This window comes from Anser anser (genome assembly GCF_964211835.1).
Source record: "Anser anser genome assembly, chromosome: 7".
Classification (NCBI taxonomy): domain Eukaryota; kingdom Metazoa; phylum Chordata; class Aves; order Anseriformes; family Anatidae; genus Anser; species Anser anser.
The window spans coordinates 12,968,589-12,996,278 of record NC_139727.1 but is presented as its reverse complement, the minus strand read 5'-3'; the positions used below and the strand labels follow the sequence as shown (position 1 = coordinate 12,996,278).

The 27,690-nt window shown below is 38.6% G+C and overlaps 1 protein-coding gene across 24 annotated transcripts in view; it reads left to right on the top strand.

Annotated features, from left to right (window-relative positions):
• FAM13C (family with sequence similarity 13 member C) overlaps positions 1-27,690 on the top strand; it is a 133,753-nt gene that overhangs the window by 59,699 nt on the left and 46,364 nt on the right. For 21 of the 24 annotated variants that reach the window (XM_083845251.1, XM_083845243.1, XM_083845250.1 and 18 more), the window contains 2 exons: positions 21,707-21,745; positions 26,550-26,606. In XM_083845251.1, coding sequence (XP_083701377.1) covers positions 21,707-21,745; positions 26,550-26,606 — 96 coding nt within the window. Of the gene's footprint in view, positions 1-13,554; positions 13,578-21,706; positions 21,746-24,891; positions 25,743-26,549; positions 26,607-27,690 lie in introns of those variants that run through there. The other 3 variants (XM_083845248.1, XM_083845247.1, XM_083845254.1) reach the window with 3 other exon arrangements.

Genomic DNA, 27,690 nt, shown 5'->3' with positions numbered 1-27,690 from the left:
GCATGGTGACAGACTCTAGAAGGTGATTTCATTCAACATTTTCCAAAGCACTCCTGTAAAAGAAGAATTGGGAGCCAAAATTTCAATGATGGATCAATAGATCTGAACACCTAGCTCACTTAAACCTCTAAAATTTTATACTAGGCTGCTGTGCAGTTCTTTGGTGCTAGCAGTACTACTCACTTGCATCATTTTTCATCCTGAAGTCACTTATGTGCTCCAATGATGCAAAACATTTTATTCCAACTGCAGTGATGTAGCACAGGTCCTACTGGTGATCATGATAGCTTTTAATGAAAACAGAGTTAGGGAATGACTAAGCAGAGCAGAACTCTGAAATTCTGCTTCATCAGCGGGGTTAAAAATAGCAACATCAAAAAGCAGTAGAATATATATAAAACATACAAATATGTGTGTGCATATATGCATATAAAGGAGTCCCTTTTTCTTTTTTTCATTCAGTGGTGTGCTAAAGATATTCTGTGATGAAGGTCCAGCATAGTAAAGACATTTCGGTAGTTTTCCTGCAGATTCTTAGGACTTCATACTTTATTCTTCATTTGTCATTCTGCTTTTAGACTTTTTAGTTCATGTTATTGAAAGACTTGCTTTATATTAGTGTCTGTTTGAATGTCATCTTTGTTCCTTGTCGAAACTGTGTATTTTACAATGTACCTATGTCCTCAGATAGGAGGTATCTTGATGTATTGCTGAAAACTAAATAGTTTTCACTGTCACCAAGAAAGTATTTTGGGGATTTTTCCAGATTTTGTAAAAACAGTAGTTCGATTGATCTTGTTCATAAATTATGTGCTACATAATAAAATATTTTAGTTTTCATTAGTGCCTTTATAAACCAGTAGAGGAATTTAATCAGAGTATTTTTTCATGATAAAATCTTGACTGTAATAAAAAATAAAATACCTTCCCTACAATTTTTTATGTCATTTAGCAGTGTATATAGTGTCTGTCCAGATGTGATATTGATCAGAGATCACAGGGGATTTGATCTTTCAACCAAATTCACAGCCAATTCCACCCCCCCCAGAAGTTTTAGAAAATTTTGAAATCCTTAGTAATTGATAGAGCTGAGTATTGAACATGTGTAAACCAAAAAACATTTGTAGTGTACGTTTTAATGAAATGCAAAATTCACAATAGATTTTGCATCTGTTACTTTGACAAAGCAGCTGATGCTTTGACCTCCATCGCTCACTCTGAAGCATGGCAAAACTTAATGCAGTGTGTGCTATTCTCTCCTTCCTTCAGCATATGGGACTAGTTGGCTCTTACAAACAGGAACAAAAATCTAATAACGCAAAGGAAATGAATAATACTACTATTCTGTTAAGACAATTCGTAACATTTCAGCCAAGTGCTCACTTCAAAGCAAAGAGAATAAAATACAAGTATAATCTTGCTTTCTTATCTCTGAATTGCTCCTTGTTTACTTCTTTCAATATAGCAGGCTGCTTTTCTGTTGTATTAGCTGTAATTTACTTTGAGACATATATTGAAAGAAGAAAAACTAAACTCTGAAAATGCTTTCTCCTGCAGTTTTCCTATTATTTTTCAAGCCATACTTTAGTTATAATTGAATGAATAGTTTAAGGTTAAGAAATAATTATTTTGGTTAAAAAACTTCCTTTTTTTTCCCCAAATGCACACAGGATTACAGTATCACTTTCTATCTGCCAGCTCCACAGACTCTGCCTGTATCTCTGGATTTCTTACTAGCATAGAACTGCATGTTCCTGAAACAGGCTGCTGTGGATGCCAAAGAAGAAACTGAAAACCTGTTTCTAACCTGGAGATCTTGGGTAGTGAGTAGGTGATAAAAATGGATGAGGGGCTTTCATGCTGCTATTACCATCTCTTAGCTCCTGCTAAGGAAGGTAGGAGCTCGAGAATCTTTAAAATGGAAAGAATTATTTTAGTTTATAGTAGCTGTATAGAATGGTAGCAGGCATTTGAGAAGAACAGAAGAAGTATGAGTGCACCAAAGCAGAAGAGAACAGCAAAAATGTTTAATACACTGAATGGACAAAGCTCTCCTTCCCACAGTTTTTTGCACAGATGGTCTTGGGGCAGTGCCAGGCATGTACAGGTGCAGCAAGCCTTCCCCTGGTCCTCATTCCCTTGAAGCAGCTCTCAAACTCACAGCTCCTCAAATCTTAGGAAATGGATTGCTTTTTGCTTCTCACCAGATAATTTATAAAGGTTTTGCCAGCCACCTAGAATGTGTGTTGCTTGAAATCCCTCAAAACATTCTGTCTTACCTGGTAAGATATAGCCAGCTGAAGGAAAAAAAATGTATGTTTCAGTACTGATTATTGTGGTTTTGCCCTGTAGAAGAAGGTGAAGTAGCTCTGTGATGTTGCTATAGTAGCTGCAGTTCTTCTTGAGCATCATCCTGAGAGTTACAAGGGCCGTGAAGGCTGCTCCAAAGACAGACAGTGATTAATGCTATATTCATAGACTCACAGATCTGGAAGAAACCTCAGGAGGTGGTCTAATCCATACTTCTGCCCAAAGGCAAGGTAAACTCTGCTTAAAACATTCCTTACAGACATTTGTCTAACTTGATCTTAAAACACCAGAAGCAACATCCCTGGACAATTTACTCCAGCACTTAACCAATTTGTCTCCCTCTTCTTTATCTTCAGCTACACAGTGCTTTTTGTCATCTGTCATAGTTCCTTAGCTTTCGTGATGTGTTTATTTGTGAGGCTTAAGCTGAAGGTAAAATAGGGTGATTCAGCCCTCCTAGATTTGTTTAAAATACTGAAGACCAAAAAGAAAAGATAAGTTTATTTTGTTTAATGTTAACTGCATGAGCTCTGCCTGACTTGGGAATGGGTTAAATAGAATCACTTGGCTTCTAACTACATTTCAACCAAAGAAATATGAGCAAATTCTGCTTCTGAAGCACATCATGCTGAATAATTTAGGAACTCTTGGGCTGTTTGCTATATGTGAGGTATTGCAGGGGGTAGTATATCATTAGTTTGCACAGAGGTTTTATGTATTTTGGAATGGAATATAGAGCGTATTGCAGCAGATAAATCCTATCAGATAATAATGAATGCTTGATGAAAATTATCTGTCCAAGCATTAGTTGCTCTGTCAAAATAACAGATCCAAAATCTAATGTGAAATTTGTGTTTTGATAAAATTAATGGAGCCCATCACTGGGACTTGTGAAGGTAGTTTACGATGCTCTCACAGTGTAGTGGCCATAAATTAGCTGGATCAATTTCACAGAGAATGTCTAGACAGGCAAAACAAGTCTATACTGCAGCTTCTGGTAGCCTGGAGTATGCTGGGAACATTAGAACCAAGGGGCATGGCAGTAGTTCAGCTCTAGTTATTTGGGATATAAATGTTTCATGCAAAGACGCGTGTAGCTTTTGGCACCTGAGTGCAGTGTCAGTTGGCCTACAGTTGATTTGAGGGCACACAGGACTTGGTGACAGATCGTGTCTCCCTTGTGTCACATGCTGGTGTGTTGAGCACAGCTTGCTTAACATAAAGTGGCCTGAGAGCATGTTGCTTCTGATTTTGCCTTTTTTAAACACATATCCAGTTAAAAGTACTTACATCTGTTGATGAGCAAATATCAAAGACAAAATTTTATATGCTTCTCTGTGCTTGTTGCTTATGAGGATTTTATAGTAGGGTTTTTAATTGGAGCTGGGAAGATAAGTCAAGGTATTCCACGAGGAAAGATTGAGACACACACGGTTCATTCATCTGATGCAAAATATCAAGTGAAAATGCCTACAGTACATCAGGCACAAAGAATATCTGCTTTATTTAATTCACTGGGAATAATTCACTAAACAGCACTTCTGATTTTTGTCAGTCAAAACTAGATTTCCATCTTGAGTTAGTTCTAACTTTATGGCCTATTTCTTTCCTGAATGTGTGCTGGATTTGACCTTAAAACAGTTTTCTGCACACTATACTGTTTGATGCAGCTGAGTCCAGGTGTATGATTTTAGTATTCTAATGAATACCATTACTTGTAAAATGATGTTAGTCCTGAGAGCTACTGCAAGTGGTAAGAATACTAAACTCAGTGCCACTGCAACATCTGAGCTCTGGTGCCAGTTTTAAATCTCTGATGCCTTCAGTGGTGAATATTAGAAAATGTAAAACTGGATGCACCTATATGCATGCTTATTTTTGTGGCAGTCGTTTCTTTGCCTATGCAATGAACTGACTGAAAGCAATGTAACTGCCCTGGTAAAATGGATTTATTAGTTCTAACTGTAACACGCTAGACTTAATAAAAGTCTTTCAGCCAGCTCATATAACAAACTTTTATCTAGGATTCCTCTGCAAAATACTGTGTAAATGTCTGGTTAGTAGCTTGATGAGGGAGGGCACTTGCTTCCTTCTAGTACCTCTGTTGAATGGCATGAAACTTTTCATTTTGTCTGGTAAAGTAGCTGTGGAAAAAGGTTGGCACGTCCTTGCCTCATCCTCCAGAAGAGGATCTATGTCTTTGACTGGCATAGTAAGATTAGCAGAGAAGCTCAGGGTGTGCCATCCCTCTGCCCAGGAGAAGAACAGATGTATTGAACGTGGTCATATATGAGGATGCATTCAGAAAACAGGAATGGCACCTGAGCTCCTGAACTACTTTTTCCTGTTGGCTGGCACTATGTCTCAAGCGAGACATAATTAGTGATAGGATATTTGAATAAATTTCAAGTCAACTCCAGCCAAATGTTGACTTGGCTGTGTTTCTGTCCAGCAATATATTTTAGAGCTTTACTGTGCCTTGTAAATAGAATAATGTGCTGATTAAAAAGTGCAATTTTATGCAGATTGCATTTGGTGAAAGTTTTAGTCCCTAAACTCCCAACTAATTTTTCTTTTCCAAGTTTATTGAAACATTTTTATAACGTCTCATTTTGGGGAATGGAATTCATATGGGAAATTGCATGTCACTGAACTGAAGAGATGCGTTCTGAGTCCTAGTGCTCCCTTCTGTTGAATTAAATACAAACTGAATTGCTTAACAAGAGAGGTCAGGAGAGACTCATTCTTTGTAGCCCACAGTCTGGGGCAAACTTTGGAGATGAACAGCCACAGTTCATATTCACACTCCAGGAAAGAAAAACTGGGCTGTGATTCCTGGTACCCCTCATTCAGGTGAGAATTACAGGAATGGTAGGAGATTGAGAAGCTGAGAAAGAAAGTGCAGGGAGAAAGTAAGCATCTCTTTTGTTGCTCTTTTATGTAACTCTCTGTGTAAGGCTACTTTTTTCCTTTTAAAAAAAATGGGAATGTTTTGTTTGGATCAAAATAGGTATTGAGTTGGTACTCTTTACTTCTTTTTTCTTTTATTTGTCACTGATGACTGCTACCTGATTGAGTTCTGAACAAGTGTGTTTTCTAGTTTAGTTCTATTAAGCCATAAAGAGTTCTCTTAGACACTGCATTAAATTAGCTGGATACATTCTGCTTTCATGCATTAGCACTGAACAAAACTCAAAACATTTTTTATTTCATTTTATGAAAAAAATTAAATCCATTAAGAAATACTACTGAAATATTGGAATCTAAGCTGCACAGAAATATTCTATCTAGAGAAAATGATTCATTTATACTGCTTTGTTGCAAATACACTAGCTTCCAAATAAATCAGTACTCAGGCAGCATCAAGTCCTATTTATTTCCATCCCCAAGTCTCACCTGCCTATCTGTCCTATCTGGTTAGCCCCTATCACTACAGATATGAATGTCTTGCAAACATTGAACATGCCAGAATTTTTGCTTCTGTTTTAGAATGAAAGCCTACATGCACAACAGCTGCAAATTAGAGCTGGTAACAGGAGATAAGGAATTCAAATATAAATCTAGCAGTGGCAGATACAAATATAAATCCGAGTGTAAGTCTTATACTCATGTGAGGTGTTGTATGTTAAAAAAAAAAAAGTTTATCTAATTCTGTTAATAAACAAAAACTTTTTTTTTTTTAAGCTAGTCTGACTTTTATCAAATCCAGAATAAAGAATGGGTACAAAAATATTTATTTATAATTCTAATTATAAACAGTAAATTTATTTATAATTCTAATTATAAACAGTAATTAATAACAGTTCTAATTTTAATCCAAGCTCTTATTTGTCAGCTCTGTAATTATTTCTAATTGTTCCAAACTCACAGAGGTTAAGTTATAAACTGTACTCTGTAGATTATTCTAAAAACCAGAGTATAAGTGAACTGCCAGAAGATCAAAATAGTCACAAAGGAAAAATATGAAAATATAATTTGCATTAGTTGCAAATAGGTATTGCACACATACTTAACCAACTGATTATTTGTGCATGCAGAAATCCAGTTTAATGAATACATAAACAAATGAGAAATGCAGATTGTGTTTTCCTGTTTGCATATGTTACTGGTTGTGTATGTATTTCAGAAACATTGAATCCTATCTATCGGGGGTGTTTGGGTTAAGGAGCCATCATTGGGCTTGCTTCCATGGCTGGAATTACCAGATGGCTTTTTATGGTCATGCATATTTCCTAGCATTAATTCAATGGAAAGGAACGTGTAACAGCTACATTTTTTTTGGTTTGTTTTTGAATGAAATACAAAATAAAGGAAGCGTAGTTAGCAACCCAAACCTCTGCTCTGGATTAATTAGATTTGCAAATTTTCAGAGATTTAGTAGTCTATTTTTGGATACATCTGGAAACCGTATCAATCATGAAAGTTTCTTTAAAATGCTTGGTAAGAGTAGGTTATTCACAAGGGGGCTCATCAAAACAGTTTCGTTTGCAGAGTCTTTTTTACAGGTTTTGCTAAAAAGAAAAAAAAAGAATTTGTCTGCCTATAAATACAGGAAAGATAAATTACCTTGACTCTTATCAATTCTTTTTCTTCTAGCCTATTATTTCTCTGTTATCATAGTTAATTTTTTCTGTGCTTTTGGAAAGCTTATCATCAAGATTCAGCCTTTCCAATTCTCTGTCTTCTCTTTTCCTAGTTCAACATGAGACCAGTTTCCTCTCCTCAGATTTTAGTGCACCATCCCACTCCATCTGAACAATTCAGCCTTCCCCATAAAGGTGCCCTGAGATACTTCTGCTTGCTTCAATCTTTTAACATTATATTTCTCCTCACCCCCCAGAATTCATTCCCTTTTCATTTCCTCAGGTTTGGAGCAGTACACTGATCTTTTTTTTACATTGCCCAGATCTGTTTTAAGTCCATGAATATTTTTTTTTTTTTTTGGCAGGCACAGTGGGTGGAACAAGGGGCTCTAACATGTTACTGAGGTATGGCAGTGAACCCGAGAGTGTCAGCACATTCCTGCCGGGCACTGACTTCTTTTTGTCCCCTTCAGTGATGTGAGGAAAGAGGACTTCTGGGGCATCCAAGCCTACAATATTCAAGAACTAGCAGTAAGTGTAAGACAAGTCACTCAGAAAGTAGTTCTCTAGAAGTTTAAATACAACCAAGGTCAGAAAGGAGAGTTGTGGCCTCCCAGCAGTCCTGCTGGGCTGAGGAAGGTGCTGGGCCTGCTTTTGGCTGAGATCAGGCGCACAGCAGAGCCTGGGGCAGTGGTGCTGTGGAGAGCAAACGTGCAAGAGCAGCCCCAGGAGGGAGTGTGCAAGGCAAAGAAGGGAAGTGATTGAAATTGTTCCAGGGCATTAAAAAAAAAGGCTTTTGAAGAGGCAGTGGTGAGAAAGCAAGAAGTTCCAGCTGGAGATTTTGCTGGGATAATGATGGGGGGAGTAGCTAAGCAATCAGGGAGAGAATGGAGGATTGCATGAAAACAGAATTCATGTTCTCTTAAAGTCTGATAGCCAGCACATAACCAATTAGCTTATATGTAGTTTATTTTATGTAAATCAAAAGTTTGCCTTAAGACATGACAGATTGGAATTTGATAATGGCGAGTTGTGAATGAGTCCTAAAAACTGGTCACTGGAAAGGCTACAGACCATCTTTAGGAAAATTTGCAATGTGGCAGACCTCAGCTAATCCTATCAAATGAAAACTGATATTCATCTGTGAGAATATTGTAATCCTGAGATTAAAAAAAGAAGTTTTTCATGCTACTGAATTCCATTTATTTTTGTTGTTGTTTATATTCTTGCAAGATATACTCATCTTTAAAACGCTAGCTTGGCAATCAGAAACATTGGACTTCCGTTAGACTGACTTTTAAGGAAGCAACAATACTTTCTTTATCTCTTTGTGTACGGCTCCAAATCTTTTTCAGTTTTCATCTTATTTTGGGTAGCCATTGGAAAGCAATATCCAAACTCATATTCAAACTAAGGACTTAGCAAAGTCATGTTAAAGCCATGTTTCAAAGTAAATAATATGAAGCTCCTTTCAAATAGTGCTGATATATTTCTAATTTACATTTGTGTAAATGCTAGTAGGAAGGTATGTTATGTAGATGATGGCTGTGTCTGCATCTGAAACATTTACAAGAATGTTTTACTAGATTAATGACAGGCTTTCAGATTCCTGAAATTGTGTGGTTGTTTTTAATCTTACAACTGGGTGACTTCTTCCTGCTGAGGAAAGTGTCATGTTGATCTCAGCAGTAGCAAAAATTATTCTGAAAACTGCATACTGTGGAAACATATATAGAAACACAGATGGCTAACTGATGGTTTGAGCTGTGGGGACTATGTGATTCTTAAGATTCCTAGGATGTTCCAGGGCTTAGATAGCAGTTCTGCACTAAGACATGGATCGTGCTGTCTACATCAGTGCTATAATGACACTTTATGACAATGGTAAAGGTCTCAAGTTGCAAGCAGACTTGTTACTTGTGTCCTTTTTGCTCATGGGGAAAAACTGGAGGTCTGCCTATAAATGCAAAGTTTTGAGATTCGTTCCTTAAAATTTTTAGTTTAGGCCATCAGGTAGCAAGTGTTACAATTTTTAAGATACCTGAGCCCTGTTTTTATAGGGCTGTAAAGAGGTAACAGTGCAGCTTACTATTGACCTTTGAGTTATGCAGATGATGATGTTTATATATTTACAACTGGTATAATCAGTTATGTGATGTTGCATTTAGACCAAAAAAAAAAAAAAAAAGAGGCCAACAAAGTAAAGACTATTGCTCATCAATATAATCAATATGGGACAAGGTCACAATTTTTCTAGACTAAATTTGAGGCACATGCTTCCGGTTTTACACTTTCTCAGTTATCGTATTAAATAGGGAAGTTATTTTTGCACAGACCAGAGGACATTATGAAAAAAGTTGATGATTATTCATGTTGAGTGGCAGCAGTGTTCTGACTCACCCTTTTCACGGGCATCATTCCCTACATTCTTAATGGATTGTGAAATTTGGAACAGGTTTCTGCCAACAAACAAAATATTAATGAAATGTAGAGTTGCATAATATATTTTTTGCGTAATGTAATTCTTCCCAGAAAATGAAATGACCACCTCCTAAAATAACTGAGGAAATGCTTCATAGTCTTATTTTGCTGTGAGCTAAAAGGTGTTTGGGTAAGTGCATTGGCATACTTACTTGCAGAGCCTCTGCAGCTTTGATGCACAACATAAAACTCCTTAACCTTTTAATATATGATTTTTCACAATGCCTGATACATTAATTACAATCAGTTTCTCAGACTTGAGTAAAAAGCATTTCATCATTTTTTGTAAAGTGTGCAGTGCACAAGCAGGGAAGAAAGGATGCTGAGGACAGCTAGGAAACGCAGGAGTTCACCGGCACAAAGAAGTAAATATTTTTCTGAGTAATGACCTAGAAACTTTCTCCCAGAGAGCAGAGAGATGCTTGACTAGACTGCCTCAGCTGTTAATCAATCAAATGCTTCCTACAGTATGGATTAAATTAAGTATATCCTTGGTTACTGCCTAAGCCCCCTGGTGACAGCACAAACTTTTTGTCCTCTTTCTCTCGCTTCCCCACCTAAGGCTGTAAGTAGATATTCATATCAAGGCCTTTGGCAACAACCTGGTTGAAGCAACTGGATTTTATACAGTCAAGGAGAGAGCAGTAAATAATAATAAAGCCCATTAATCCTCTTTTCCATTAGTGGCAATGTCAGATAAACCTGCTTAGAGACTCTTGGGAAATGTTACATGGATGATTTATTATATGTGTAGTTTTAGACGTAAGTGTAATTTTGAAACATGGTACCTCTATATATTCACATAGTGACAGAGCAGAATAGCAGATGAATTACAGCACCATATAATGGGCAGTTTCAGTATATCTCTTTAGCTGATTTCAGCTGATGAACTGAAAAGTTAGTGGTGGGTCATTGGGGTGACAGGACACTTTGTGGTAAGAATTGAAATTAAAAAGCTTATTCTGGTCATGCACTGGGAGAAGAGGTTTCATTTGGTTCCTTTTCTTCTGCCTTTTTGCTGTTTGACTTTGTCCCATGACTATTTGCAAAAATGAACTAGCAATAAATTTATTTGCCTACTGTACATCGCAGATGCAAAGAGTAGTTACGGTTTTATGAACTTTTTAAATACTGGGGATTCATCTTAATGGTGTATGAGGAGGAATATTTACCCTGTATTGAAGAGAGTGGGCTAATAATGAACGAATACTAAACTTTCATTTCTTTTATGGATTTAACATCCCTAATAATTTAAAAATGCAAAATGCTTTTTGCCAGAAGATGGCTGTTCCTCAAGCTCTCCCTAAAAGCATAGCTGTTCCTGACCGCAGCTGCATTTGTTTCTAAGAGAGGACTCAGCTACTTTTTTATTCTGCTTGAAATTCTCTACGCAAAACTATAATGTGGTTGAGCAGGGAGTTGTAGAGCACCTGCAGGCAGGGTGCAGGCACTTGATAGCAGGATGACTCAGCTCTGCATCCCTCTAGTCTGGTGTTCAGTTGTATTTGCCTTATGCTTGACAAAGATATAAGTCTTTTTTATTTCTTTTAGATTCTGCTAGATTCTAGAAAAAAAACAAACAAAAAAACTTTCCTAATGCTAACTTTCTACATGTTTTATTTAAAACTTCAAGCTCCATTTATTTGCTTAGATTTACACCGTGATTCTGCTTTGGTAATCATTTCAAGATTATGGAATGCAAGGCAATTGAGAACAGACACACAGAAATGATTTAAAGGCTGACTTTTAAAAAGAGAGCTATTAAACAGGTTAGTCACAACCATGAGTCACTTGAATTGAGTCATGCTCAGTTTTTTCTAGCTATAGATTATCTGGTTTTCCTATTTCCCCACATAGCTATGAGTAATGCTGTATTAAGAAATATTACTGCTTTGGAGAATGTTTTTTCCCTACTCTGTGTGATGCCCTCCCTATCTGAATACATTTTTACATTGGTCAGTTTACAGTGTCATTGTTTGGCTCATTCTTTCAACCACTGAGTCGCTGGCTGCATAAAACAAGCAATGAAATATGTGCCAAGTGTCAGGTTGAAGAGAGAGATGAGCAAGTAAGGGACCTCACCATCAGTCTGGGATTTGCACCATTTCTGTGGGGGTTAATTTGAGATGTTAATAGTTATCTTGGCTTACATGAGCCTGTAAGCCACCCACAGCAGCTGAGGTGGGAGCTTTGGGATAGTTATACAGGATGGAGATGGTCTGTGGAGAACAGTTCAAACAAATGTGAAGGGGGGACAAAAATATGTCCTGACATGGTAACGGAGTTGATGGCTTAATAACTGTTGAAGCTGGGTTTGGATGTTGTTTTTTGTTTTTTTTTTTCTATATTTTTAGTGAACGTGCATCAACACAGCTGTGGTGTTAGGCATAATCACAGAGCGCTTACAACCATCATTCTAGAAATAAATTTAGCATAATATGTATTGGCCAAATGTTTTCAGCTTGGTGGCTACCAAAATTAGTCTGAAACTGTGTAGGTGCTTAAATGTGGGTTTGGGAGACTGGATTTGGGCTAAAAAGTGTAGGCTGTAGTTCTCCAAGCATCAGAAAAGAGAGGGGAATTACTGTAGCTTTGAATATTCGTGAATATGCCTACATTTAGACTGCAATATTCATTGCTGTTTTTTAAAAAGTACTGTCAGCACTTTTGTTAATATAAAGACAAAACTATGTTTCCATGCAATCATTACAGAAAGAAAATAGATATTACAGATGAGGTTTCAAGGATTTTTTTTTCCACTGGTTCTGCTTTTGGGAATTTTTCTGAAATCTCTGATTCTCTCCAAAATGGATAGCTCACCTAGAAATAAGGCTTTCTTCCATGACTGGTGTCTTTATGATTGGTGCTGCATGGTTGCTAGATGAAAAATGTTACTAAAATTAGAATGAAAACATCTTTCTTATTTTTGAGTCTCTGCTGAATAACCTAAAACCAAAACCAATTTTCTCTAATTTATCAAAGAGGTCTGGGGACAAACAATTTGAGTTAGAAAATGTGATGATGTCATGAAGAGCACTCAATGTGCTTACAACAAAGAATTCAAATGCCTCCAAAGAGAAAAACAATTTTCACTGCCGTTTTGTAACAAAACTGTTGCAATAGATAGCAAAAATGGTAAAGCTGCTGTCAGTACAAATGTCTTTCCCATATGCTTCTGCTTCATTTCTGCAGATCTATACAGGAAATACTTGAGTCACGAATAGTTTTCGTAGAGGCCAACTTTGTATGAGAAGGGGTCATTTGTTCAGTGTCATCAGTTGTAAAGCTGCACAAGGTCATTCCAGAAAAAAATCTCACATGCAAGTTCTTTCTGTGCCTTAAAAGCTGTTGCTAACCTTGGATGAGAACATGTTAAAACAAATAACCAACTGAAAAAGAGCATGAGGGACGTGTTTTATAACCAAAGGACTGACTGGTGTCCACTGTGTGTGCTTATATCAGTTCAGCGAACTAATTCTGGAGACCTCTGTGAGGTAGTCTAAGTCAGAATGAAAAGTCGGCTCCTGCGGAGTCTGGTTAAGATTTGTCTTGATCCTTGGAAGAGGACCTGCCCTCAAGACTGGAAATTGTGGGCTATCGTAAGGATCTTTGAGTGGTGCCCAGGGTGACAGATCACCTGCGGACCAGCTATGTCAAAATTCACGTCTTGGTAAGAGAGCAGGAAGGTCTGCTACCTGAGAAATGGAGATGTACCAGAGTCTCTTGCACGGGACATGTCTGCAGACATACTTGAGCTCACTGCTATCTCAGGATACTTCTTGCATGGCAAGGGAGCCAAGCCAGCTCGCAAGATAAAAGCACACTCTCTTAAGCAATATGCGGTGCGGCAGGACGGTAAAAAGCAGAATGCAGATGACATGTAGTTATGTGGATATTTCCTCAGTTTTGTATTGAAATTAGGTCCTGTGTTTCTTACGTTTCAGTGCCTGCAACAGGTTTATCTTTTCCCCAAACAGCCATCAAACAAAAGGAAAGGCTTTTAAGTAATGAGAAGGTAAATTTGGACATATGTATAAGACATCTCTGTGCCTTTTATTTACGTTTTCTGTAGGGTTCTGGTTTTATGCCACAAAGCTGAATATTATGTTACAGGATTATATTATTTAATTTCTGTAGAGTGCTGTCTTGTCCCACCAGTTCTACTATGCTGAAAGACGTAATCTGCTGAGAATGTATGTTCAGGTAAAATAGAATTTTCTGTGTTTCCCTTAACCTAACATATATATGTGCTTAATGGGGGGGGGGGGGGGGGGTGGTGTAGAGTTAAATGCATGAGTTAAAACACTTTCTGAAACTTCTGAAAAGCAAACTTTTATCTGTGCTGAGGAGTGATGCATCATCCTTTAGGGAAATTAAAATAGTAGGTGGTAGGATACTAGCACAGATTGGGAGCTTGGATAGAAATAGAAGCTGAATAAAAGAGGACTACTTTTTATGAGAAGAAATTAAAACAGATAGGTAGAAGCTGAGCAAGAGTTGACCACTGACTGTGACTGCTAATGTTGACTGGCTTATTCACGGCTTTTTGGTGAAATACAAGTGCAGACGAATGTGCCATAACTGATGAGATTTTTCTGATGTCAATGGATCATGATATTGAGAAAGTTAATGGTCTGAATCAGCAGTTTTCAAATGTCATTGACTATACATTGGAGTGAATAGAAAATCAGAAAAACAACTTGAAAAAAAAAAAAGAAAAAAGGTGGGATTCATTACCATGCATGTTTCATAATGGAAATGAGAATGAGCAACTGGAGCTACAAAACTAGATGAGCTAATGCCCATAACTAAAGGAAGGGATTTCCCCCATCTGCCTATCACAACTGCATTTTATGTTGTGATTCGTTGCTCATGTTACTTGTTTTGTATGTGCTGTTTCTTTCATGCTGTCCTTTTATTTCCTCCAGTATCAGTTTCTTTCCTTTTGCCAGCCAGATTATTCTCTCTTCTGTCTTTTCTCCCTGCCCAAAATTCCTAGCCACATGAGTAGCTTTTCCTCTCAATGAGAGGTAAGATAGCTGGGAAGAAATATTGTGCAGAATTGACATCTAGACAGGGGGAGGAGGGTAGCTCCAAAGGTGCCTGTGAGAAGTTGGATATATCTTGCTTTTAGATTTATGCAGCACATGCAGTGAATTTAGAAAAGGACATATAAATATTTGTATTATACCAATTGATGAGGCACATCATATCAAATGGATTGTATGTGCTGGGCTATAAGTACTTGTGCAGCATCCTCAGGTGGTGTAAACTAGCGTGGCTCTGTGTGGACCACCAGTACACCTGCCTCAGAGAGCTGCCTGTTGGTGTTTCCTTGTAACCGAGTGGTAGAAGTGCACACACTCATGTTTTGTAAACTTGAAAGGGGCTTAGAGAGGACTGAGTGTGAGTCTGTTTTTAATGTTATCCGAACTGTCCCTCAGACATCACCAGGACCAGTCAGCAGTTGTCATGTGGTGCACAGTGCATGCTGGGGGAGAGGGCCAGGCCTTGAAAACATGTTATTAATGATAATGAAGCTCTTTGATAATTCTAATTTAAGAGATTTTGCCTATATGTCACTGAGAATAAGCTCTGGCATCAAGCAGTGTTTGTTTTAAGTTAATATTATTATGTGATTTCTACACTGGTTTAGATTTCATTTTCTATCATTCTGGCTCATGTGCTTTTGGAAGGATAAAGCTGCAGGTGAAGCAAAGTCAAGTGTTACTACTGTGTTAGTTAGGTGGGAGTTAGTGGTTTGCAAAGCACCTCACAAGTAAATGAGGAAGAGCTCTGAGTAAAAGCATGTGTATACTTTCTTGCTTATTTTTTCCTTTCAGGAAAAAAAGTAGATTGCCCAGCATAGTCAGCCTTATTCTAAATGGCCACTGTCATTCCCTGAAGAGACAGAAAAGAGTCATGAGGGCACCTTCATACATACATGGCATATCTTTGTCATGTCTGGGCTTAACTTGAACCAAACTGACTGGGTGGCTCCATGTGTCTACAGATGCAAAGACCTAACAGAAAAAGGCTTTAATGTTTCTTGAAGGTACGAGCAGCAGTTTGCTTGCTATTCCATTTACTTTCAAATGCTCCGCCTTTTGAAAATAAGGTTGAGCTCAAGTTCACCTTTCCATTTAATTCTGTATTGGAAAATGCTAGGAACACTATGCACATTAACTTTAGTTTGGCTTTCTTGCACATGAATTACAGTCTGGCCTTTACCTATATGGTCACATTCAAGTTGTTCAGCAAGATCTGTACTCTTAGAAAGAAAAGGACATTCTTGAATTTTGAGACTGAATTCCAGAACTATTTTCTATTTCTGACTAGGTCTTTTTGGTGTTGTGTAAGGCTGTTGTACGTGAACAGATGAAATAACATAAGCTATGGAACTTTCCTTAATTTTCGTGTTCATACTCTATGTAATAGTAATAATATAAACGTTTTCCAATGTTTTCTAGGGAAAAGTAGTGTGTTTCTCTAAAGTAATCAGTCTGGGATGCTCAGAAGACAAACTTGATTTTGAATTAGTGCTCTGTTGAGTCTAGCCCAATGTTGGTGTAAGCCTGCTGGAAATTGTTTTGTCATCTGTGGCAATACCAAATTACCTGCAGTGGATGACTGCAGTCAAGCAAGTGTTAGTGTCTGTAATGGTTCAGACACCAGCACCAGTTTGACTGGTACAGTTGAGTTTGTCAGCCAGCCTAGTGCATGCTGGATAATGATACTTGGGCATCTCTGCATGACGATTTTCAACAGAGATGACTGGACTTCATAAAGCAGCTTGTTCTTTAATAACATGCTTTGAGGTACAAATCTGTATTTCCAAAACAAAATAACTTAGCACACTTACTCAAGTCTGCAGACCCGTACGAAGTTTGCTTGTGCTAACTAACCAGGGCACCAGTAGCACAGCAGGTGTATGCACCAGAGCAACAGAAACGTAACCTAAGCAATGGGAATGAAGTGGTTCACAAATCAGAATTTCCAGTCTGCATAAAATTGTGCATTTCCATGATATTTTTCCTTTTGAAAGGCTAGGGATTTGACTGGTGTGGGGCTGTGTATTTTGGACTACAGGGTAGACATACCTCCCCCAGTACAAACTTGGATGTATTATGAAGTGTGTATGGGACTTACGGGCCCAGTGCTTAGAAGGCTTGAGCAACGACGTATGTGCGGTTTAATTGCTCACTAACTCATCTTCAGAAGATGTAACCCTGAAAGTCTACGCAGTTACACAAAACTTTATCGAATCCAACATATATATGCTTTATAGAATTGCCCTGGAATGGATGACAACAACTGTGTCTGCACCTACACTCCGCTCGAGTCTCTTCGTGTGTGAGCATGTCTATGCATTTTAAGACATACAGCAAGATCAGCTGAATGCTTTTTTCCCCCAGGTCCATTAACTCAGATGATGTGCTAATTAGGTCACTGGGAGAATCAAAGATAGAGAAACTGGACTGAGTGCTCACAAACCGGCTCCTACATGTAATTGCTGTATTTTAGTTTAATTTGTCTTAAGATGTTTTCTGATGTCTCTGAGAATGTCACCCGTAAAAAGGCAGACAGCATGTCAAGCAAGCAAGTCAGTGAACACATGAATATTTTCAGCTGCTTGAATGTATCGTTCAGTATTTATCACTACAGGAAAGAAGCATATGGCTTCTCTCTCACACGGCAGTTCCTTGGTTTATGCCTTACTGATTGGAGAGTAGCAAAAATATCCTGCAGGATCCCTCATGAAGAAAGGGCAGAGCACTGGAATGATCCACAGCGCTAACATTTCCTGCAGAATGATCCCTGCTCTTATCCCATAAAAAATCCCTGTGTGTTGGAAGAGAACAGACGTGCTGAAGGTGGAGATGAGTGACTGCAGAGTCCATCAGTTTGTTTTCTGCTTAAATGAAAGTGTTCTGTCATAACTGTGACCTCAGAAGTAGCAGTGTGACCTGACAAGCAAACATATTTAATCTGCTGTTTGGTGAGTGAATGTATTTTGTTCATAAAAGCATATGTAGTTTGTGTGTGCACAGGTAAGATTGAGTGTATCTCTGTGTTGGTACAGTCTGAGAGGGGGATGATGGACTGTTGGAGCACTTCAGGGTATTGCTACTTGGCAGGAGCACACATACTCCAAGGCAAACAAATTTGCTCAATGTTTTTATGAGTCTCTGAGCTCAGCTGGTTCTGGCAGGGATGACTTGACTTAACCCGGAGAGGCAGCAGGGGAGAGCTCATTCTAACTTTCCCTTTATTTGGGTAGTGGAACATGAGTAACATCTTCCCAGACAGGAGGGAGCCGCCTTGGCCTCCTCATCATGCGCAGCGTGTCGTACCATGTCTCTCGTGTCCCTCCGTAGTGTCTAGTGCAGCTCCCTTGTATGGCCTAACTGTAGTGCAAAATGTAATTGCCTTTGATGCAGCCATTTCAGCACAAGCACTTTGGACTCTGTGGAATAACAAATAGTAGTAAAGAACACAGTCTTGCAATAAATGTTAATCACACCCTGTAGGATTGCACTGAATTTGTCGTTAGCAGATAGTAGATATTAAATGCACAAATTCTAACTTTACCAGAACCTTTGAGAGATTAGAGTTCTTTGCAAATAAGTAATTCTCCCTCTAAACATACAGGTTATTTCCCAATACAAATTCTTCATTATTCTGCGGTTAAAATTGAAAAGCCTCGTCGTTTACTTGAGTCAGAAATCCCCTTAGGAGAATACAGTCATTTACTCAGATGGGCAAAGTCTGGAAATTGTGGCTAAGGTTCTGTTGTTCGGTGAAACCAAACTGCCAGGAAGTCTGCAGGTGGGTGACCATTCAGACAGCTGCAGCTTGGCAGGTTTTACCATTCCTCCTTTTTGTCTGGCCTTTTGATCTTGATCATTGGGCTTTCTTCTGTACTCCTGAAGCCAGAACTACTATTTGCACATAAATTACAGTCTGGCCTCTGCCTGTATGATCACATTTGAATTGTCTCGCTACCTCTCTCTTCTTTTGAAGTCTTCTGCAAATAGACCATACTGTCTTTGTATAGCATTCACTGGCTGATATGTTTATAGTGCCAACTAATGTTGCTCGGAGTTTATGAATCTACAATCTGTATTGTGCATGTGTCTATTACATGCAAAACTGAGCTAGAGGCTAAACTGATTCCCATCTCAGCCTTCCTCCTGAGCTAGCAGTAATTCTCTTGATGATACAAACAAAAAAATAATGAAATTTCTATGCCAATCTATTTGTCAACCATAAAAAGACAATATTTTACTCAAATTTTAAGAAGTGAACAGCAACATATTTCTGAATCCCAATATCTCCAGAATATAGGTAGATGTTTGCTTTGGAGTCCTCTATATTTATTGCCAGCTGAGAGCTGGCATGTGATATTTATGTTGGTTTGATCAACTTTTGGCAAAAGAGGGTGAAAACAAAACTGGATATAAAATAGGAAGCTTTTAAAGACAAAATTTTCTTTCCATAGTTAGGATATTGGAAAAATATAAATCCTTTAAATCACTAGACGTAAGAAAGGAAAAACTGATTTAAAGTCCTTTATTTTGAGAATAAAAAGATGTATTTTAACGACTTCAAAATATAATGTCCTTAAAAGTATACTTGCTCTTCAGTGGCATAGTCCAATGCTCACTTCACATACGGGTGTAGCATTATTTTCATCAGGATGATGAGAGACCAGACACATCATGTGAAAGTGGTGACAAAATATACCAGGCACTGCAAATTTCAGTATGTTGAAGAGTGATGTTTTATAGCATTTCAAGCCTGATTGACTTTAACTTCATTACTGAAAATGAGGAGGTTGTGCTTGGAGCTTAGAAGCAAAAAAGATGCAGGTTTGAGCATCTTTGGCTTTGCCGCACCTGACTCGTCGTGTTCTGGTCTTGCCCAGAGCGTGTGGATGGGAAGCACATGAAAGGAAGTGGGGTTAGCCAATAGGGCCAAGCCAACATCACTGGTGAAATAAGTGTTTCCCCTTAAAGAGAAATTCCTTCCTTCTGGGAGTAAAAGAAAAGAGGTGAAGTTATTGTGAGTCTGCAATAGTTGCTCCCTTGGGCTCCCCCAGGAATAGGATGGCTTCATCTGTCTGGTTGGAAGATTAGCTCTGAAACAGGATCCTGGTTTTAGCTGGCCTTTATTTTCTTTATTTATTGATGTTACTCTGTTTTATGTGAAATATTGTTTGTTTGTTTGTTTTCCCCCCCAGATGATTTCACAACCTTGCAAAAAGAGACTATCCCATAACACTGGTCAAACACCATCTTTAAAACAAATGGAAGTTTGTTAGTGACCTGAAATAAATTTAAAGTGCTTGCCTAGAAGAGATTTAGCAACAGCTGTTTAGCACTGAAGTTCATACAAACAATGCAAGAGATGACATTTTAAAGTTGGTCTCCGTCCAAAGCCTCCCTATTTTACAAACCGGTCTTCAGTCATGTTCTGTTATTAGTAATAACAAGAAAGCACTGCAGTATGTTTGCACAGGGAGTGAATTAGCAGAGAATTTGACCTTAACTTTACAGTTAGAAATGGAGAAGTTATGTTTATAAAATCCTTGTTTTCATTCTCCTTCTTGTGCATGTATAGGAAGGAGAGTAGGGATAAAAATGTAGTGTTTCTTTAAGCTCTGCTCTAATCAAGCTGTGATGCTTGTCAGTCTGATTTTGTGATAAAAAGCTGTGATTCCTCCGTTGCACACTTGAAATGCTAGCTGTAAAGTTAGCCTCAGCATTTAAAATCAAGAGCCAAGCATTTACAGATTCTGAAGTATATTTATAAAAGTAATTTAAGATTTTTTAGTTGCCCTCCACTTTTTTTTTTTTTTTAGCATGCAAACTGAGTTTTTGATTGCCACAACTGCTAGAAGCATACCTTTTGTTCAGGTGCTGTCCTGCAAATAGAAAAACAAAAAAATGAATTTAGATCTGTACAGTCAGACCCGAATAGCTAGAAACAGGAGGAGAAAAATTGAACTTCTCCGTCTAGGGCAAGTTATAAATGCTAATTATTAAACTTAGTTTTTCTGTTTGCCCTTCTCTCACAAAACCTGTTTCTTTGTAGGGCAGAAGTCCCTAGAGACTGGCTGTAATATTCTGATCCCCAGATAATTTGTGCTGTGATATGAATTGATACATATATAAATACAGGAAAGAAAAGAGCAAATAGTCTGTGCAAGCAGGTAGGAAGGCTGGGAAGAGATGAAGAAAAGATGCACTGCCAGCACTGTTGGTGAGAGAAGGGAAATTGTCACGTCTGTGGCTCCTGCCTGCTGCTGCCACCTGGGAAATGTGTCGATACCATGCAGCAACACAAGCTGCTGCAGGGAGGGGGACGCTGTACCTCTCTGTATCCCTGCTCTGCTTGCTGCTGGCGTCTGTGAGGTGCCATTGTCACAAACAGGAGTGCTTATAAGACGCTGTTGTCTGCACTGCCTTCTCTGCTTCCTCCCAAGCAAAAACAACAACAAAAAAATAATAATAATCCGAGTTCTGATATGTATCAGTGAGAATGGATTTTGTTTGTTTTGTGCTGCTCTAAGATTTCAGAATGATCCAAGAGTGTATTTACTGGCTTTGAGAGGTGTTGTTTGAGGGGGAATTCCACTGCTGCCTCAAAACCAGCCGTTTACTGTATCCTGAGTTGACCCTCAGTGAATATATTACATCAGGTCTGAAACATTTTGCTGCAGGAGGGCAGCAGCCTATTCCTTTCATAGGAATGGTTTCGTCTATTGCTTGTGGTTTGCTTAATAGCCTTTTGCTACTTGAACTGTCCTTTCTACTAGATTATTTTTTCATAGCTTCCCCTGGGGTCTGGCCACGAGCTGAGCATGTAAGAGACCACCAAACAAGAAGAAAAAACATCCAGAGATCTTAGCTGAGCAGCCCTATTTAAGTAATAAAAACAACATTGTGTTTGATGAGCCAATTACATAGAACAGGCATTTAAAGGACAGAATGCCGAATACTTGTTTGTAAACCTAAGACTGTATTAGCAGCAGTGTTACAGTTACAAAAGAACATGATCCTTTTCTGAGCCTCACGGACTACCTGCATCGCCGTATTAATTCAAAGCACTGCTGGATGGGCTTTGTGAGTGCTGTAGGGCTAATCCCTATGGTTCCTTGATTATGAGCATGTGCAGAGCAGCCGAAGGTACAGTCGTGCATGTAGAGCTAACACACAGAGACTTGCCTTGCAATGCCATGTTTGTACATGTGTTCTTACAACTGAGAAGGATACAGGGAGCCTGCCTGCTTTGCTGACTTGTCTGATGTTTTCTTGTTTCTGTTTCAGCATTCAGGATAATTCCTTCAACACCACAGCTTTAGCAGAGTAAGTGAACACTTTAAAGATGTGCCTTATTTTTAAATAAGAATGCTGAGTTTAGCTACTGTAGAGAATAATTGTAAGTACTATGTGAGAAGTCCCAAGCTTTCTGTCATATGTTTTAATTCAGTTTTCTGTAATCTAATTTTATTATTGAGAATACGGGAAGTGTTGCATAAAACAGCTGCTTTTACTATTTTTTTGACCATTTAGCAATGAAATACCTTTCTAGGAGGATATAAATATGATGCACATCACACATGTTTAAGTGCATGACTTCAGTGTAGGATAAATCTCCTGTGAATATATTGCTCGTTTCTGGTACTGATGATCTTAACAAACTCAAGTATGTCTGAACACATGCTCTGTACTTCCTGCATACATTAGTAAGAAAAAGAATTCTTTGCAAATATTTTGAAAAAATAATCATACATTATTTAGATGGACCAAGCACCAAATACATTGTTTCTTTGTAATCAATTCCATAAACTCATTGGAAGGGTTTTCATCTATATCATGATCATAAGGATATGTCTGTTGATTTTGTTGTTGTTTTAGAGAGACAACAAAACAGGACATTAGAAAGTTAGAAAGGTGAAGAGTTTAGGAAGGATTACAAATGAAATGGTCTTTTTTTTATTTCAGTCTAAAATGTTTCAGTTTACGTATTCTCTCTCTCATTATTTTGCACGCTTCTGATTGTTTCAAAAGCTTTTAGGGAAGACTCTTCAGCAGTAATGTGCCAAGCAGTTTCTCAGGAAGGAGATGATTTATAGATTTGTTTGTATATTAGGTGAGTTCTACACTGCTAAAACACTCATAGTTTAAAAAACCCTACCTGGACTGTGATGTGTTTGCCTAAGTGTTGTGGGGAGAGAATACACTCTGAAAAGCAGGCCAAGTTGTAATTTGGTCTGAGCCATCCCAACATATTGTCAAAATCACTATGGGAAAATATAAGCAATATTTCTTAGGGATACAAATAATTAATCTCTCCTACATTCCTGCCTTACTTTAGTTGATATTTTAAATTAGTCCCTCTTTCTGTGTGATTGTGGTAAATACGGAAAGATTTGACAGGAGGTAGTTAAATCAGTAAGTCATTTTAAATTATTTTTTTTTTGTGTACCTGTAAGTTAAGTGATTAATTGTGGTATGTGAAATTCTGGGATGCTCCTCCTTCACAGAAGAATAGCCAGATTTCAGATAGTACATTTTTCATATTTTTGTCTCCTTTCCTTTGCTCTGTCCCCTAAATACACCCATTGTTTCCATGTTCCCCTGGTGTGGCCTGGTGCCTGCCTCACTCTTGAGGTTTTCTAGAACCTGAAAGTGATAGCTTTGCTCTGTGGTGCTTTGTGTGACATTATGATAAGGGCTAGGATGGCAGAAAAGCTGACAGCAAAGCATCAGTACTGCCCTCGTAAAAGGGAGGAGGAGAGGGGTGCAGCCCGTGCTGTGTGGAGTGAGAGGCAGCAGCGTGGCAGAGCTGGGCTAGGAACTGCCTGCAGGCTGAATCTCCCTCATTTAAGCTGTTGTTGGTTTTGTTTCAGGGGCTTTGATTTTTAATCTTATTTTCCCAAACACAGAAGTAGTAACATGCTTTTAGAAAACAAAGCAAGCGAACATCATCATCTGAAAATCATTGTCCAAATGAACAAACCTGGTTTCCAGAGTTGGTTTCCCTAAATCCTGTTTTAAAGCCTCCCCAAAGAGCCTGTTTTGAGAACTGCTGAGGATACATAATTCTTACTGATTTCAGCACTAATTGTTTGTGCTAGCCATCTCTGAAAAGAGGTACTTCTGTTTAACAGAATAAAGAGGGAGCTTGCCGTGCAATTTAGACAACCCCATTGACATTTTGTCTTTACTTGTGTCAAAGAAAAAAATCAGGGCTTCCTGAATGACATAAAATCACTGAAACAATGCTTTCAGGAACATTTCTCCACATAAAGCAAGTGCCTGGGGCTGCTATGCTCCCAGCAAGCCATGCGTGCAGCCAGGTGGAGAAGCAGTTGATATGAACATCTTAAAGGTCAAATCTGCAAAAGGAAGCAGTTTTCCAGCTGTACTGAAATGGCTCCTATGGAAAGGTGAAAATGGAAAAATAAAAAGCCAGTCCCACTAAAACAGAGTTCTCTGGAAGAAATGTACAGAGGCATTGCTATAGAGAGTCAGAGCAGCAGTCTGTCTAGACTGGGATCCCATCCCATATGTCAAAAGGCATATTTCATGCCCATTCTAAGCTTCAACCCATATGAATTTATGACTTAAAGCTGTTCTGGTGTATACTCTGATTTTTTAGGAAAGAGTTTGATGCTGTTGCAGTTTTTCTGTTGGTCGGAACTCTCCCTACTGCATGGCCACAAGCTTTCACAAGACTTACCAAATTCTTGAGTATCCCTCTAGCTGTTAAATGCAGCTGAAGTTGGGCAATGAGATTTACAAGTGGGAAGAGATGAGTGTGAGCATCTGTGTGTTTGTACGTACAGACAAGTGGCATGAACACATAAGCTGCATTTCTAAAAGAAACCAATGTAAAAACACTGTGCTTTCATGGTGGATATTTTCATTATATCGTGAATTCATCTTTTAAAAGTTCTGCTATGATCTTAGCCTCAAGCAGCATCTTGTGCGAGTGTGTTTCCTTGGTTAATGTTTATTCCTGCAGAGAGAAAAAAGTCTATTCACCCTTTCAGATTTTGTGCTTCTGAACTGCCTCATAGTCTTTTTCATTGCATGATGGTCACTGTCTTCTATGATTCACCATTGCTTATCTTTCATATCTACTGCTATCTTGTTACTTAAATACAGCTTATTGTGCTCACAGAGTATTTATAACCTGTCTTGATTTATAACTTTAACCCGTTACTGCATGCCGAGTTAGGCTTTGCGCTTCTCCAGATCACCCTTATTACAGCCAGATGAGGGAAGGTGATCGCCGAGGGCACTTCCCCTGGTTAAGGTGTGTGCACCCAAATACGCACACATAGCCTTGGCTGATGGACCTGTGCTCAGTCACCCACTGTACTTCCAGAGAGTGTTCCCAGTTGCCAAAATGGCCTTCTGTGAGTGAAGACTTCTGAGTGTGCTGACTGGTGACAGGAGGGGGTGAGTGAAGCTGGTGTTGGAAGTGCTCCCTCCCACCTTCTCTTGTGTCACACGTGGGAGGGAGAGTGGGCCCCATTGGGGGTCCCTGGCCTTTGTTGCCTGTGGCTTAGTACACGGTGCATGGCACACCTGGTGGCATAATCACCCTGCTCTTGGGTCTGTGCTGGGAGTTCTGTCCATCCAGCTGTCCTTGGCACTGTCTCCTCACTGTGCACTTCCTGTCTATATTTTCTCCTTGCCGAAAGTTTCCATCCAGGTGCCTGGCTCCTTTTCTACTGGGCTTCCCTCTTCATACTAGAGAATATTCATATTCCCCATTACATCCTGTCCTCACGTCTTGCTCATCTCAGAGACCCATAAGGTCATTTGTGAGTGATCAGAGGAGAAGGTGTGACAGACATCCAGAGGCAAAGAAAGCTGAATTTCTACAGTGAATTTATTCACTGTGTGCATCAAGCTCTGTCTTCCATCTGTCAGCCCGGTTTGCCTTGCAGGGAGAACTGCACCCATTGCAGGAATATTATGTGACTAGGGGGAACCTGCAATTGTAGGTATACATTCCAGTTGCATGCAGTGAATGCTTTCACACAAATGCTGATGTATTCAGGAAGTATAAACACTTGGTATCCCTTTAAATAATTTCTGCAGCAGTCTGGCTTTTGGTAAAGATACTGGCAGAAGACTGGTGGGAAAATGGAATATATTAAAATCCTTGCCGTCAAATTGCAATGCAGAGCTATGAATTTATCACTTGATGTGCTCTGTCCTAAGCCGGGCAGCTCTTCTAAAAATTTGACAAGTCAGCGGAAGTACAGGCTGCTTCCCACATAATGAAGAGATTCCTCTGCCAGCAAACTTCAAGTGCTCCAGGCCTACTTAGTGTCTGTGCCCTGTGAGTATGAACTGAGGGTGAGGAGAGGGCCCTGACTCTTTCCCAGAAATCATACCCAGGAAGGGTATGTACATATTTGTTGGGAGTGTATGTGTATATATGTTTGTTTGGTTGAAGAAAAATTGATCTTGGGCTTTGCAGCAGTATCATTCTGCAAAATTAAGCAACACTGCACAGTATTCAACACAGTGTTCAACACTGGCGTTTTGCATATTTATCCAGACTTTTCTTTTTGATTATGTAGTCCTATGATAATTTTGCTATTTTTTACACAGTGGGATTGAATTGATTATGATTCTTCATGGATTTAAAAAAATTCTGATAGTTCACTTTTGACTAATGGTCACTTTGTAATTTATTTGGGGATTCCTTTCCCTGCTGCTGAAAGAATGACTACTGTACTGTTGTTAATATTTTTGTGAGTCTAAGAGAAAAAAAAGCCTTAGCTAATTGTTGTTTCTAATTCTTTTTTGAATGTGAAGTATATTATATAAGCAATCAAAACTCAGGATTTCATGTAAAATTTTTCTGTAATTTTTATGGTAACATCTGAAGTCTTTGTTGTCATTATTTCCAGCTGGCTGAGAAAGATATGCCGAATTGTGTACATTTAACATTTCAAATACTCTTCTTCCTCTGAGATGTAGACTATCACTGAGAAGCTATGACATTAAACGATTCAGCTAAGGTGTGAAAATGTGAAATGTGTTTATGGATATTTTGAGCTGCACTGTCATGTTATTAAAAGCTAAATTTTTGCAGCAGCAGCAATTATTTATCAACAATTATTTTCTATCTATTTTCAAGGTGTGACAGGAATTCAGACTCTGTACATGAAAATCAAGTGGCCAGTTGCAGCACCAGGTATGCTACTGCAAATTTTGTCTGAAATCCATTGGCAACAAGTAAAGTTGTCAGAGTACTTCTGTTAAACCATTAGAAAGAAACCTTTATTGTCAAAAGAATGTAAAATTTCTGAGGTTTTGCCTGCTGTAGCTATTACCATTTCTGGGAAGTGTGTGTTAGTATTATATATATGTAAACAATAGGAGGATTAAATGTCGTTCTATAAGAAAATATGTTATGGTCTGTGTTTTTAGCTCCAAATCATATTACTTTCATTCATATGGAGCTCTGAAACTAATACACTGTATTTTACTGTACAGCAGCTGGTACAAAGCAGTAGTAAGTGAAGTTTTGTAACTGTGCAAGGATATGCACATTGAAGAATCTCTGTGGAAAAAAATGAAGCTGACAACCGAAGTTCCACCTGCAAACTAGGCAATAGCCAGGGATTTCAGAGCAGTAGTACCAGTCTGCTCATCCTACAAACTAAGTAGGCAGTCCCACATCCTGCATTTGGGTTGTTCCCAGTGGAAGGCATTAGAGAGGTCTAAGGTGGGATCGGTTGGATGTGGATAAGGCTAACAAGGTCTCCTTAGGATAGGTTGCACCTTGTAAACTAGGCAAAGATTGAAAACATCTGTTCAAGATTCAGTGGTTATCAGAGCATACATGAACAACCGCATCTGTTTAAACCAGCGAATATGGTGTTATAAAGGGGAATCTTTCTCCAAACTGGTGGCATTTGATACTTATCCCATCCACCCAAACATCCCTCAGGTTTTTCAAACCCTACTTCGTGTGCCTACCTTCCTTGCTCTGCACAAAAGCCCTCAAAAAGATGAGGAAAGGCTGTCAGAAGGGAGGTGTGACTATAGGGAGGAATCACTCTGTGTGAAAACATTTATGTGAGATTATAAACTAGTGTAAAGCATTGGACAGGGAGAGGCCTGCTGCATGAAAAAGATAGTTCCAGGTTTTATTTGGGGAATATGAAATGTAGAGCTGAGGCCAAAGAGTGCCTCTAAAACTAGTCTCATTAAATGTCTCCACAAATGAATATGTAATAATACTAACTGTAGTTTAGCTTGTGATTTCTGAATAA